The 13,480-nt window shown below is 37.3% G+C and overlaps 1 protein-coding gene across 1 annotated transcript; it reads right to left on the reverse strand.

The window, feature by feature from the left end:
- Positions 1 to 6,105: 6,105 nt before the first annotated feature.
- Positions 6,106 to 7,107, reverse strand: LOC146002168 (uncharacterized). Its single transcript, XM_083139885.1, has one exon. It carries the CDS (start codon positions 7,105 to 7,107, stop codon positions 6,106 to 6,108), a length of 1,002 nt encoding a protein of 333 aa, XP_082996011.1.
- Positions 7,108 to 13,480: the final 6,373 nt, after the last annotated feature.

The raw sequence follows: 13,480 nt of genomic DNA on the forward strand, positions 1-13,480 counted from the left end.
GATCTTGGATATTTTCATTATCGTCAATGGTTTTATCATTATACTTAGTTGGCTGCACGGGTGGATTTTTTCTTTGATTTTTAATGAAGGACCAAAACTGGTTAGTATCGTGAGCAAGATTGATTTCTGAAGTTTCAATATAGTTTTGGTAAGCTTTACTGATCTCCCATTTTAATTTCGTTCTTAAAGTTTTATACTTAATTTCGTGATGTGTTACATTTCCCATTCTTTGTTTCCATTTTTTGTGGTGACGTGATTTTGCTTTCAGATTTTTAATAATTTCCCGCGTGAACCAACATGGGTAAGATTTTTTTACAGAGGAGCGAGAGCGTGGAACACATTCATTAAAAATGCTTTCGATTATTTCATAAAATTTATCAACGGCAATATCTACGTCTTCGCATTCTTTTATTTGGTCCCAGTCAGCTAATTCGAGTTTCCGATACAAATTAATGAAATCTGCTTTCTTGAAATTATATCGTTGGATGTTTGGATTTAAAGCTCTTTGTTTAGGCATGGTTTGTGTTAAAGTTATTCCTAGAGCCGGATGGTGTTTATCTTCGCTTACCAGAGGCTCTTGGCGAAATATTTTAGTATTTTCAATATTTGTTAAGACTAGGTCGAGAGTTCTACTATTGGCGTTCTGGATGGAATTTTTGCTTTTGAGGTCGTTGAAATCGAGGAAATATTTCAGTTCGCGACATTGTGCGCCTAACGTGAGCAACTCCGTGTTGGAATTTTTAATTTCAGGGATGTTGAAATCACCGGCAATGACCAACGAGCTACCCAGAGGGTAATGTGCAGTTATATGACTAAAGAAGTTCTCGTATACGTCCACGGGAGATGCAGGTTGAATATACACTACACACATGTAACAATCGCGACCAGATTCTGTTTTAAACTTTGTAATTAAACTGCCAATGCTTTGTTCGTGTAAAAGAGCATCGACCATTACAGGATTAAATTTTCTCTTTATGGCGATGAGGACACCGCCACCTAGTGTTTTGCCAGTTTCTAACGTGTTGCGATCTGACCTGAACACGCTATATCTATCGTCGAGTAGTTCGGAATCTGAAACTGAAGAATTTAGCCACGTTTCCGTGCACAAGACCACGTCGTAATTGTTACTCAATACACTTAAAAAGAACTGTTTGGTTTTTGATCGAACTCCTCTCAGATTCTGATAAATTATGTTCATGCTAATTATGTTTTTTTCATTGTCGCACAGAGTTTTGGAAGGGTCAGTTCTAGCAAGATTGATTGACGTCTCCACAAGAGCAGGGACACGAACAGGTGAAATAAACTTCTTACCTGACAAGTTGCGCTGGGCGTGGTTACCTTGACGTCCTCAAAGAGCTCGGAGACCGCTACCTCTTGCCCACTTGCTCCCCCTTCCATCCTGCATTCCTAGATTTCCTGGACGAACGAGATGTCACAGATTTGACATTATTTTTGTAAAGGTGCTGGCAAGAACTAGTTGCATTTTATTAGGGTTTAAAACATCATCACGACAATGACTTTACATTAAAAATGTATTTTAAAACACGGTAATTACAGAAAATAGTAGCGATATTATTATCCCTTACAAATCATAGCAATTTATCGGTATACCGGTCTGAGTGATTTTGTCAGGTCATCGAATGCTGAATTTTCTACACCTCACGAAAGAGACCAAACAACACATCTTCTCTCGTTATCGATTTAAGAAATCACTAGAGTATTTTGAATTCGTAATAACCTTATTTTTATAAATTTTCATGAGATATAGCTCTGCTATCGTCTCATTATCAGCGAAAGGTAAGTCGTAACTTGGATTGTTAATATGATTAGCAGAAAGGGGCGGGAATAATTGGGCGGGGGTAACAATACTCCTTCTAGACGCGAGGCCGAGGTGCACACCCATACACCCAACCGCCACTGTCTTATTTCCGCGCATGAGCAGAACAAATAACAAGTTTACCCCTAGAGAACTAACGTGTAAAATTCGAAACGTTGAAGCTAAGACGTAGTCATTTTGACGACGTTGCCTTTTTGTTTTATAGGAAGAGTTTTAATGGCAATTATAACTGGCTAGTAACATAAATTTGTTTCTTATAGTATTAGTAACAAATCAAAAATCTTTGACATCACATAACGTCCATAGTTAATTCAACACAGCAATTTCATAGGTGGTCTCCACATATTGCTTTGGAACAATGGTTGCAAAACATATTGTGATCCTCTTTTTATTGATAGGATATGACACAAATCTTGTGTTTCCTAGGCTTCTCTGGGTATCATACATGTAATATCTCTACCACGGACAAACGTAGCAGGATCGGAAAATTGCGTATTCCAAGACGGTGCGTCATCCATAGCCCCTTAAGTTCAATGTGGATTTCCTTTCCAAACTGCCGCCGATTCAGTGGTTCATTATTATTGATGGCCTTGTTGGGTGTGTAAATCAGATAACTGTTCACTACAACAATATTTATCATATCGTACAATATTCAGAGCGACCATTTTCTTGTCTTTCTGATGAAAGTCTTTTGATCACACGTTTGACTCAGTGTGTACACTGCGCCCATTACTTTAATTGTAAAACTCAATTATCTCAGGTTTTTCGGAAGTTGAATTCATGGATACTGTGTCCTGAGTTGTCAAAAACAGCAACAAGACGTTGATTGTTTATTGATTGATTTGCTTTATTTTACTTCGCTTTTTGTACCACTTTTGGCTAATTTGCGAAGATGGGGATGAGTGGTGATATGATGAAATTGATGAATGAACACTCACAAACATCCATGGCCAGACCGGGATTCGAACCCGGGACCCCTGCCGTCGTAGCGCAATGTGCTAACCCCCCCTTCCCCCACGGGTGCTGGCTCGTTTGGTTTTGATTTATATTACACAAGTGTTTTTTTCTGATTGATCGAAACAAATACAGACGTGCCAACTTTTCACTTACGTTAAGCTTACTCAGAACGACTACGGAGATCAAAAAACCAAAAATAAATTATCAACTGGACAGCAATTCAACAAGGGCAATATCACTTCCTCCACAGATTACGGCCAATTCAATGTACTGAGAGTGTCAGCTTTCTAAAGTTACAAAAGCATCATGGCCGTATTTAGAGGGGGGGTTTCTAGGGTTCAAACCCCCCCGAAACTTCCGACATGTTGGATTAATGGAAGTTCAGAAACCAAAATGTGTAACAAATTTTCAATTTTTTTCTTCGAAACATCACAAAAATACAAGGAGACAATGTTGAAACGATCGAGCTAGAATTTTCATACATTTGGAATTCTGAAACTTGAGTGAAACAGGATTTATTCTCAGAATATTAGCCCACCCGCGACCCCTCCATTTTCACTTCTGCTGTTATCTTTCCAGAGTTGTTCCTGCGTCACAAGGAATATAGACTGAAGATTCCCTTATGATTGTCCCAAAATTCCCTGTCCGAAAAAGTCGAAAATACCCCTTGATAGGAGTTCAAACCTAAGATCTCCAGTTTCTTAGCGCATTACGCTCACGATTGAGGCTAAGTTTTTAAAAAGAATAACTGGTTCCACACTTTTCAAAATTCCAAAAATTTAATTTTAAAGTCAAACAACAAAAACTTTATCATTAAAATTTCCATCTAACATTTAAAGCTTTTTCTTGAAGGTATCTAAAGTTTAATGACGAAGTATAATAATTGTGCATTTCAGTACACACTGTAAAAAAAAAAAAAAAAAAAAAAAAAAAAAAAAAAAAAAAAAAAAAAAACTTGTGCTGGATATTCACTCATCTGCTGGATTGAGTAACAATAATATAATAATAATAATAATTATTAGTATTATTATTATGAAATTTTAATTATTATTGTACAATTATTGTTATTATTTCTATTATTCAAATTTCTGCGACGCCCATGAAAACAATTATGATTGAACCCCCCCGAAAATTTTTCCTGCCTACGGCCATGAAAAGCATGCATACTTTTCTGCCAGACTTCGTACATGATAGAAAAACACACTGTGCTCTCTTCCGCAACAAACTAACAAAAATAAGTTAAAAACAAATTAAACAGCTGCGGATTGTTTCAATTTCAATCATGAACACAGGTTCTTTTTTTCTCTTGCACCTTGTTAAGCGAATGATCTATTGCTAATCCTAGGTTTAAGTTGAAACGAATCACTTTTTCAGGAAAAAAGTTTCCGATAATCACCTGTCAATGCCAGTGCAATTACGTCACGTAACTGGCACACTGAACTGCACATTTAAAAAGATTTATTGGAGCTAACTGCAATACACTTTTGATTTGTTGTGGCTTTTATGCTCGCTTACTCTTTTTACCTCGTCCTTGTGCTAGACAAATGGCTGCAGCCTGATATCGGTACATGCTATCTTTCCCTATTTAGCCAGAACTATTCACTCATCACTCGATTCACCCATCGAGCTAACTGAATCGAGGTTTCCGCGTGAAAAAGATTGAAGAGGGGAAACCCTTATCTTCCACGATCTTAATTGGGGTAGTTTCGACCGGCTCCAACGAAGGTGGATAAAAACTCCCACTTGTTCTGCTCGTGAATTTTATGTGCGGAGCTTGGCCATCGGAAAATTACGTTTTCACACCAAACGAAACTATACGACGATCGTGCTGCAGATTTTATGGGGCTTTTTTTTTTGTTGGTAGAAGAGTACGTTGATTGCTGATAGATAACAAGTATACAATCAGAAGCTAAAATGTTCGTGATGTGATCAAGCACGTATTTAGTGGGGGGGTCAGGGAAGGAGAGGTTCTAGCCCTCTGAAAGCGTTTAAGCATTCCAAATTAAATAGGTTTATATGCTCTTCGTTGGCTCTGTTATTTTACGTGAGTTTAGCGGTGTACTTGCCACCCGGATTAGAGTCACTGTCTGGTGTTCGTTTGTGAGTATCTCTTCATTAATTTCGTCGCGGTGAATGCAGGCCCGTAGCCAGAATTGATCTCCAGTGCGGCTCACGGGTTATCAAGGGGGGGCTTTGTAAATCAAGTCCATTTTTCAAAAGTTTAACAGTGTTAAACTAAGGTAAATTATGTGTGTGGGGGAGGGGGCTCATTAAGTTACATAAAGTTTAGAAATATCACACAAATACTACATTTTCTATATATTTTAAAATATCACTTGAAGTGTTAATTGGCTGCTACTGAAATCATCCCTTACTACACACTCCATACTACGTTTGATGATACAGACAGGGCCGGGATTAAGATAAAATAGGGGCCTGATGCACTTACATACTATGATTAACATTATGTATTTTTTGGTTTTCTATTTTAATGTTATTCTTGTTCTTTATGGTTTTTTATTATTATTTTTGTGATAATGATAATGTACCATAAAATGATTATGAGAGGTGCGCTAGTGCTGGTTACTTATATTGCTAGCGGAATGGAATGGGTATGGGGCGGGCATTTTAGCAGAAAACCAAATCAGACAGAGATTACTGGACATAGACAGACAAGGAATAATAGCAGACTGACAAACGAAGACCTCAATCAGGGAACAGCTAAGAATAAGAGAATGGGGGAAATCGAAATATATCAATGTGGTGGGAAAAAAGGAAAGAGGCGCACTGGCATGGTTCAGATTAGGTGGATGGAAACAATGTGCGATGGAGAGGAGACTGACGAGCATATTCTACTGAACTGCCCTTCTACACGTGACCTAAGGGACAAATGGATGAAAAACTTAACAGGGAGGGAGGTGATAGAAGTGCTGGACGACAGAATAAAGATAAAGGAAGCGGGGCAGCAAGTGGGGAAATACCTGGGAGAAGTAAGAGAACAGCGGGGGAAAGCTATTAGAGAAGGCAGCGAAATGAGTGATCATGGTCCAACCGAACCATCTTCAAGTTGTAACAAAGTGTAAACATCTCTTATCACAAAACGAAGAGAGGAGAACGGAAGTGTGAAAGACAGCCCGATAGTGCAAAGGGGGAGTTTATGTGCGGAGTGAACGATTGAGACAGAGTACAGGTATATAGAAACTGGATGCCAAATGAGCCGGACACATAACTTTATTTGCATGTGCAATATTTGGATTGGTAAAGTATACTTATTATGTTTAATTTGTTTGTATTTGATCAACTACTAACAGTTATTTATATAATAACGTAAATAACGTAATAATAATAACGTAATATATGACTTTGAGGGAAGAGAATGTAAATATTGGTGTTTTTCGAGCCTTAGCAAGCGCGAATTCTTCGATCGTGTCAGTGAAGTCAAGGCTGCGCATCAGCTCATGCTCAATGCTCATAAGCGCCAGCATGCTTAGCCTTTCCTGCCCCATTGAAGACCGCAGCTCTCCTTTGACTATTCCCAACTTTGAGAAGCTCCGTTCGCCAGAGGCATTGGACACCATCATGCACAGATACATGCGCAACGCAATCTCGACGTTTGGAAATGTCTGAGAAAGATTCAACAATGACAGAAGCCTGCACATGGTAAGCTCTGCTGATTCGTTCACAGTCACCGGTTTCTGAATGCGCATAAATGCAGCAAACTGTACCAGCTCAGCCGCCAGTGTGTCTTCCAAGTCATCTGGATACGAGGAAACGAGATTCCTTGCTTCGTCCTCGATCTGCTCAATGCACAATGACGTTAGCTCCGAGAGAAATCCGAATGTTTTACAAATATTGTCATATGCCTTCATCCGCTTTTCCAGTTCAGCTAACAGACTGTCGATCATGACCAGATACGTCTGAGTTTTGAACGTTTCCCTTTGGCTGAGATCTGCTTCGTTTGCAGCTCTTTCATCAGGCATTCGCTTTCGCTTACGGCCTCGACGCCGCTCATCTTTGTATTCGCCGTGTTGAACCTTTTCGGTCGTCATCTGCTCATACACGTCAAATCTATCCCGTGCAAACTGAACCGTGGCGACCAGTGGTGCCATCAAGCCAGTTGCCGTAGTCATTCTGACTGTAGGATCTTGGAGGCTAATGCTCGTACTGTTGAGAAGACCAAGGATATCGTTCCAGGCAGTCGCCATAACTGCTGTCTCAAGTTCGTTCATCCTGCGCGAAAATCCCGCTTTCTGGTTTCTCGTATCTGCCGAAAGCTCATCCAGGACTTCCTGAATGCTCTTCCACCCTTCCATCAGCGCTTTGACAGCATCTGCACGTTCACACTTTCGTGTTCCAGGCAAACCCTTGAGCGTCAGCCTGCAGCGATTCTTTACTTGCTGCCAGCGACATGTTGAGTCAGACAGGAAAACATATAGTCCATTGACAAAATAAAAAAACTGGGCACAGCCACTGCAGCTTTCAACAGCCTAATCTCCTACCAGGTTTAGGCTGTGGTTGAAGCATGGAATAGAAGCGGCGTATTTACATTCTCGGTTCACAATTGCCTGTACACCATTGTACAATCCTGCCAAGTTTGACGCATTGTCATACGACTGGCCTCTGCAGTTAGTAATATCCAAGCCTTTTTCCTTCAGAAAGCTCAGAAGTATGCTGGCCATCTGCTCCGCGGCGTGTCTCATCATAGGCATGAATGTCAGGAACCGTTCAACTGGACCATGGGGCAGAACGTACCGGATAACAATCGTTAGCTGATCAAGGTGTGATACGTCAGGCGTCGAGTCAATGGAGACAGAGAAACACTTCGCCTCCTTGGCTTCTTTCAGGATGGTGTCCTGCATCTTTCGTCCCATGAGCTTCACCAGGTCATCGCATATTGTGGATGACAAATAGGAGACGTGACCTTTCCCGTGGTTGGCTTAGTTTCTAATATGGCTAGCCAGCAGAGTATTATGTTACCATTATGAGCGGATGAATGGCGATAATTGCGCTGTAGTCGAATTTTCAACAGCGGTGAGGGGCATGAAGAAGAAGAAGAAGAACCTTAAGTGAGTGGCAATCCAATCAGCTGTTTACGATGAAATCCTGTACTTACGTTGCCAAAATGTGGCGTTCTTCACCACGTCATCGTCACTATTATTCAGTGCAAACTGTTTCTATCATCATGAAGAGAAAAACCGTACACAGCGATAGTAGAGACGGAATATTGGACGTTGTTGGAGTCCTTGACAACGAATAACGGAAGGAAGTTATACATACGGACAACACGGGGGCACAAGCGAAAAAGAAACGAGAGGAGAAAGCAAATGACTGTCTACTTTAGTTTACGAGTTTGCCAGCTGTAGTTGAAACAACAGCCGCAATGAAGCACCCACCGCCTGTACGGGACACGCACCAGGTCAGTGAAAAAATCGTGGTTCAAGCTACATTTCTGGTAGTCTATTCTTAGAATTCTCGGTCGTATGGCCGCATTCACTATACACGCATTGACCCCTAATTATTTGTCAATTTAAGTTGTAGAATATAAATTTGAGTTGCATATCATACAGTTGTGTGATTATGGATATATAAAGAAAGGGAATATATTTACTTTTTGATTGTTACCATTCTATAAAAGTACTGTTAAAATAAAAAGGAAAAGATCTAAGTTTCTGGGTTTGACTTCGTAACTAATTTCCTAGAATAATGGACTCTGATAACAGCTTCCTTTCACTGTCCCTCTGTATGGTAGATCTTGCTTTATGCAGTTGAGGTTGAGCGTGTCGAATATGAGTAAATGGGCCTTTTTTACAGCTAAGTTGCATATTTTAATAGTTGCATGGGGTTAAAAACTCCTCTTGATGTTTATAATGCAGTTTTACCACTTCTAGTAAATATAGGATATACGAACATCAAGAAACAAGAGCTGTTTCGACATAATTCAAAAGAGTTGCAAAATAGGAAAAGCAACTCTAAGCAAAGTACTACACTGCAATTTAATATACATACTTAGCATCAATAAATAAAATAGCCAATTAAAAGGATTGTGTGGCTGCTGATACGTGGGAGCGGAAGGAAGAAAAATAATTTCAAATTTTCAAATCTTTTACCACCTTTCAGTCTTTAGTTATAATTATAAAATATTCCGTGCCGACTTATCTTACTCCCTCTCTTTCACTTCCCTCTTTCATTCTATCTATCTCTCTCTCTCTCTCTCTCTCTCTCTTTGATTACCTTCCTTCCTCACATTCTCTGCCGCTTCATTTTTCTCTATTTTTTCTCACTTTTATTTTTCTGATGATGACATGCAAACGCGATGTCAATACATTTAATTTAAAAGTTTATAAATGATTGTGCATTGATGTAGGCACACACACACCTCTTTTGTTTTATTTCTCACCTGAAAAACGTGCCGGTACGATGTGCAGTGCGATCCATGAATATTACCATGGCTAATATGTCCATGGCTATTTATTCATTAATTTCTTTCTTCCATCCTATGTGTTTTTAGGTACGCTGGTGCAGAAGTTGTCAACATCTTGTTTTGAGTTTTCTGAAAATTCTTGAAGCTCTTATTGGGTCAAATATAGTGCACGAACATGGTGATGGACAATTTGCACGGCAATACTCATGGATCCCACTGTACCGTTGCGTACCGACAGAATAAAAGCAGTGCTTATCATAATGTTTATTGTCTGTGTAGAACATAGGTAGTTTGAGACCGAGAAAGTAAAATATCTGACTATTCAGCTCTGGTGAACAAAAGACAATCGCAGTTCTAATAATATCGGAACAGCAGAAAGTAAGTTTTGTCATCTCAGTTGCAGATGGCAGCACAAACTTCGTATTAAGGTCAGGTGTTTCTTTATCTCTCATGTATAAACACAACCGAAGCACGATTTGATCATCTGACGTCAGACAGTTCATTATTTACGTCACTGTTTAATGGGAAAAGTTCGAAAACAGATGAAAGTCTTCAATAAACACGAATAACAGGAAATCGGAGACAAGGAAAATGAACCTTCTTCGTTTCGATTTCCCAAACTATCTCCATTCCTTGTTCGGAAGGGGACGCGAGGAATGATGAGAAATTGCGTTGGGATTCATTCTCTTCCTCTTCTTACATTTCGAGCCTGTTATTATTAAAGAAGGAAAAGAAGGACTCGTGGATTTATTTAGGTTTCACTTTGATTGGTTTCCCGGAGTCTTTCTTTTCGGATCAGAGTCCTTTGTCCTCGTTCTAATTAGTAGGCACCAAAAGACGATACCCCATGTTGGATTTCGCAATAATAAAAAGTTTCTTCCGTCTTTTATGGAGACTATATAATGTACGCGTTGGAACAAAAATAATTACTATACTATATCCAGGGAATATATGGAGCAAGACCGCGCAGCGAGTGGGGGGAGCGAAGCAGTACACGCTGATGCAAATAGCTGGTAGCTGCAGTCGCTTGTCCCCCTCCATTCAATCTCGTTCTTTCTCACTCGTGCATTGGCCGAGCTCATTCGAGTCACAACTTGCGTAGAGACTTGCTTTCGCTCGCTTGCTCCAGAGGTTCCCGGGAAAGAGTATAGCTCCTGCATTTTTAGGTAAAGGAATAGCAGTGTTTGGAAAGTTAAAATTACTTCGTTCAATAGTAACTGAGTTACAGTTACTCATTTTAAAAAGTAACTGAGCTACAGTTACTACTGAGTTACAGATACTCATTTTAAAAAGTAACAGTTACAGTTACTTCTGAGTAACAGTTACTCATTTAAAAAAGTAACAGTTACACTCATTTTAAAATGTAACTGAGTTACTACTGAGTTACAGTTACTCATTTTAAAAAGTAACAGTTACATTTACTAATTTTAAAAAGTATTAAAAACCGTTACATTTACTAATTTAAAAAGTAACAGTTACATTTACTCATTTTAAAAAGTAACTGAGTTACAGTTACCCTTTTTAATAAGTAACTGAGTTACAGTTACTACTAAGTTACAGTTACTAATTTTAAAAAGTAAGAGTTACACTCATTTTAAAAAGTAACTGAGTTACAAATACTCATTTTAAAAAGTTAGTTAGTAATTTTAAAAAGTAACTGAGTTACAGTTACTACTGAGTTACAGATACTCATTTTAAAAAGTAACTGAGTTGCAGTTACCCTTTTTAATAAGTAACTGAGTTACAGTTACTACTAAGTTACAGTTACTAATTTTAAAAAGTAAGAGATACACTCATTTTAAAAGGTAACTGAGTTACAGTTACTACTGAGTTACAGATACTCATTTTAAAAAGTTAGTTAGTAATTTTAAAAAGTAACTGAGTTACAGTTACTACTGAGTTACAGATACTCATTTTAAAAAGTAACAGCTACAGTTACTTCTGAGTAACAGTTACTAATTTTAAAAAGTAAGAGTTACACTCATTTAAAAAAGTAACTGAGTTACAGTTACTAATTTTAAAAAGTAACTGAGTTACAGTTACTATTGAGTTACAGTTACTAATTTTAAAAAGTAACTGAGTTACAGTTACTACTGAGTTACAGATACTCATTTTAAAAAGTAACAGTTACATTTACTTCTGAGTAACAGTTACTAATTTTACAAAGTAAGAGTTACACTCATTTTAAAAAGTAACTGAGTTACAGTTACTACTGAGTTACAGTTACTAATTTTAAAAAGTAACTGAGTTACAGTTACTACTAAGTTACAGTTACTAATTTTAAAAAGTAAGAGTTACACTCATTTTAAAAAGTAACTGAGTTACAGTTACTACTGAGTTACAGTTACTCATTTTAAAAAGTAAGTTACATTTACTCATTTTAAAAAGTAACTGAGTTACAGTTACTACTGAGTTACATTTACTCATTTTAAAAAGTAACTGAGTTACAGTTACTACTAAGTTACAGTTACTCATTTTAAAAAGTAAGTTACATTTACTCATTTTAAAAAGTAACTGAGTTACAGTTACTACTGAGTTACAGTTACTCATTTTAAAAAGTAACTGAGTTACAGTTACTACTGAGTTACAGTTATTCATTTTAAAAAGTAACTGAGTTACAGTTACTACTAAGTTACAGTTACTACTAAGTTACAGTTACTACTAAGTTACAGTTACTAATTTTAAAAAGTAAGAGTTACTCTCATTTTAAAAAGTAACTGAGTTACAGTTACTACTGAGTTACAGTTACTCATTTTAAAAAGTAACTGAGTTACAGTTACTACTGAGTTAGTTATTCATTTTAAAAAGTAACTGAGTTACAGTTACTACTAAGTTACAGTTACTAATTTTAAAAAGTAAGAGTTACACTCATTTTAAAAAGTAACTGAGTTACAGTTACTCATTTTAAAAAGTAACAGTTACATTTACTCATTTTAAAAAGTAACTGAGTTACAGTTACTACTGAGTTAGTTACTCATTTTAAAAAGTAACTGAGTTACAGTTACTCATTTTAAAAAAGTAACTGAGTTACAGTTACTACTAAGTTACAGTTACTAATTTTAAAAAGTAAGAGTTACACTCATTTTAAAAAGTAACTGAGTTACAGTTACTCATTTTAAAAAGTAACAGTTACATTTACTCATTTTAAAAAGTGACTGAGTTACAGTTACTACTGAGTTACATTTACTCATTTTAAAAAAGTAACTGAGTTACCGTTACTACTGAGTTACAGTCTCTCATTTTAGAAAGTAACAGTTACATTTACTCATTTTAAAAAGTAACTGAGTTACAGTTACTACTGAGTTACATGTACTCATTTTAAAAAGTAATTGAGTTACAGTTACTACTGAGTTACAGTTACTTATTTTAAAAAGTAACTGAGTTACAGTTACTACTGAGTTACAATTACTCATTTTAAAAATTAACAGTTACAGTTACTTCTGAGTAACAGTTATTCATTTTAAAAAGTAACAGTTACACTCATTTTAAAATGTAACTGAGTTACTACTGAGTTAGAGTTACTCATTTTAAAAATGAACAGTTACAGTTACTTCTGAGTTACAGTTACTCATTTTAAAAATAACAGTTATATTTACTGGCACATCAAAATTAACTGTATAGTTACTCTCTACAGGATATTTTTTTTTTTGCAAATTACACCACAATCAAAAATTATTAATTGCAATAAAACAAATACACGATATAAAGACTTACGTGTCTTTTGTTTGTTTCTGGTACATAATATGTCTTCATAAATGTATATGAAGGTAAAGGTAAAGTTTCTCGTGCATATAGCACCGTGCCACCAAGATACATTTAGGGGACGTGGGGGTAAGGTCCCACACATTCTCGATCTCGACCATTCTAATTAAATTTCAATGGTCTTTATTCTTGGGCGAGGTTCAGCAATTGCTGATATACCACCGGAGGTTATGTGATTAGCACCACGCTCCGGCCGCCTTTGCCCGCTTGTAGCCATTGATTTGAGGCTGGGTGAGCCCCAGAGACGCTCTATGCGGGGACAAGGCTGGAAAAATTCCGGTCTTAGATCACCCAAAAACAATAAAAAGAATTATATGAACAAATAAAAGAAACTATGGAACAATGCCTCAGCTTTGCTTGAATTATTTTAATTCCAAAACCCCTTGATTGCAAGACGACAAAACTACACCATCGGGAGGCCCGAGTTACTTTTTAAAATGAGTAATTCTAGGTGTAACTCAGTTACTTTTTGAACTAATTAACTGCGACTGTAACTCATTTAC

The sequence above is a fragment of the Lepisma saccharinum genome, chromosome 18 (assembly GCF_977018435.1).
Source record: "Lepisma saccharinum chromosome 18, izLepSacc3.1, whole genome shotgun sequence".
Lineage (NCBI taxonomy): Eukaryota > Metazoa > Arthropoda > Insecta > Zygentoma > Lepismatidae > Lepisma > Lepisma saccharinum.

Coding starts and splice junctions, on each gene's coding strand:
- LOC146002168 (XM_083139885.1), bottom strand. CDS start 7,107: ATGGAAGGGTGGAAGAGCATTCAGGAAGTCCTGGATGAGCTTTCGGCA.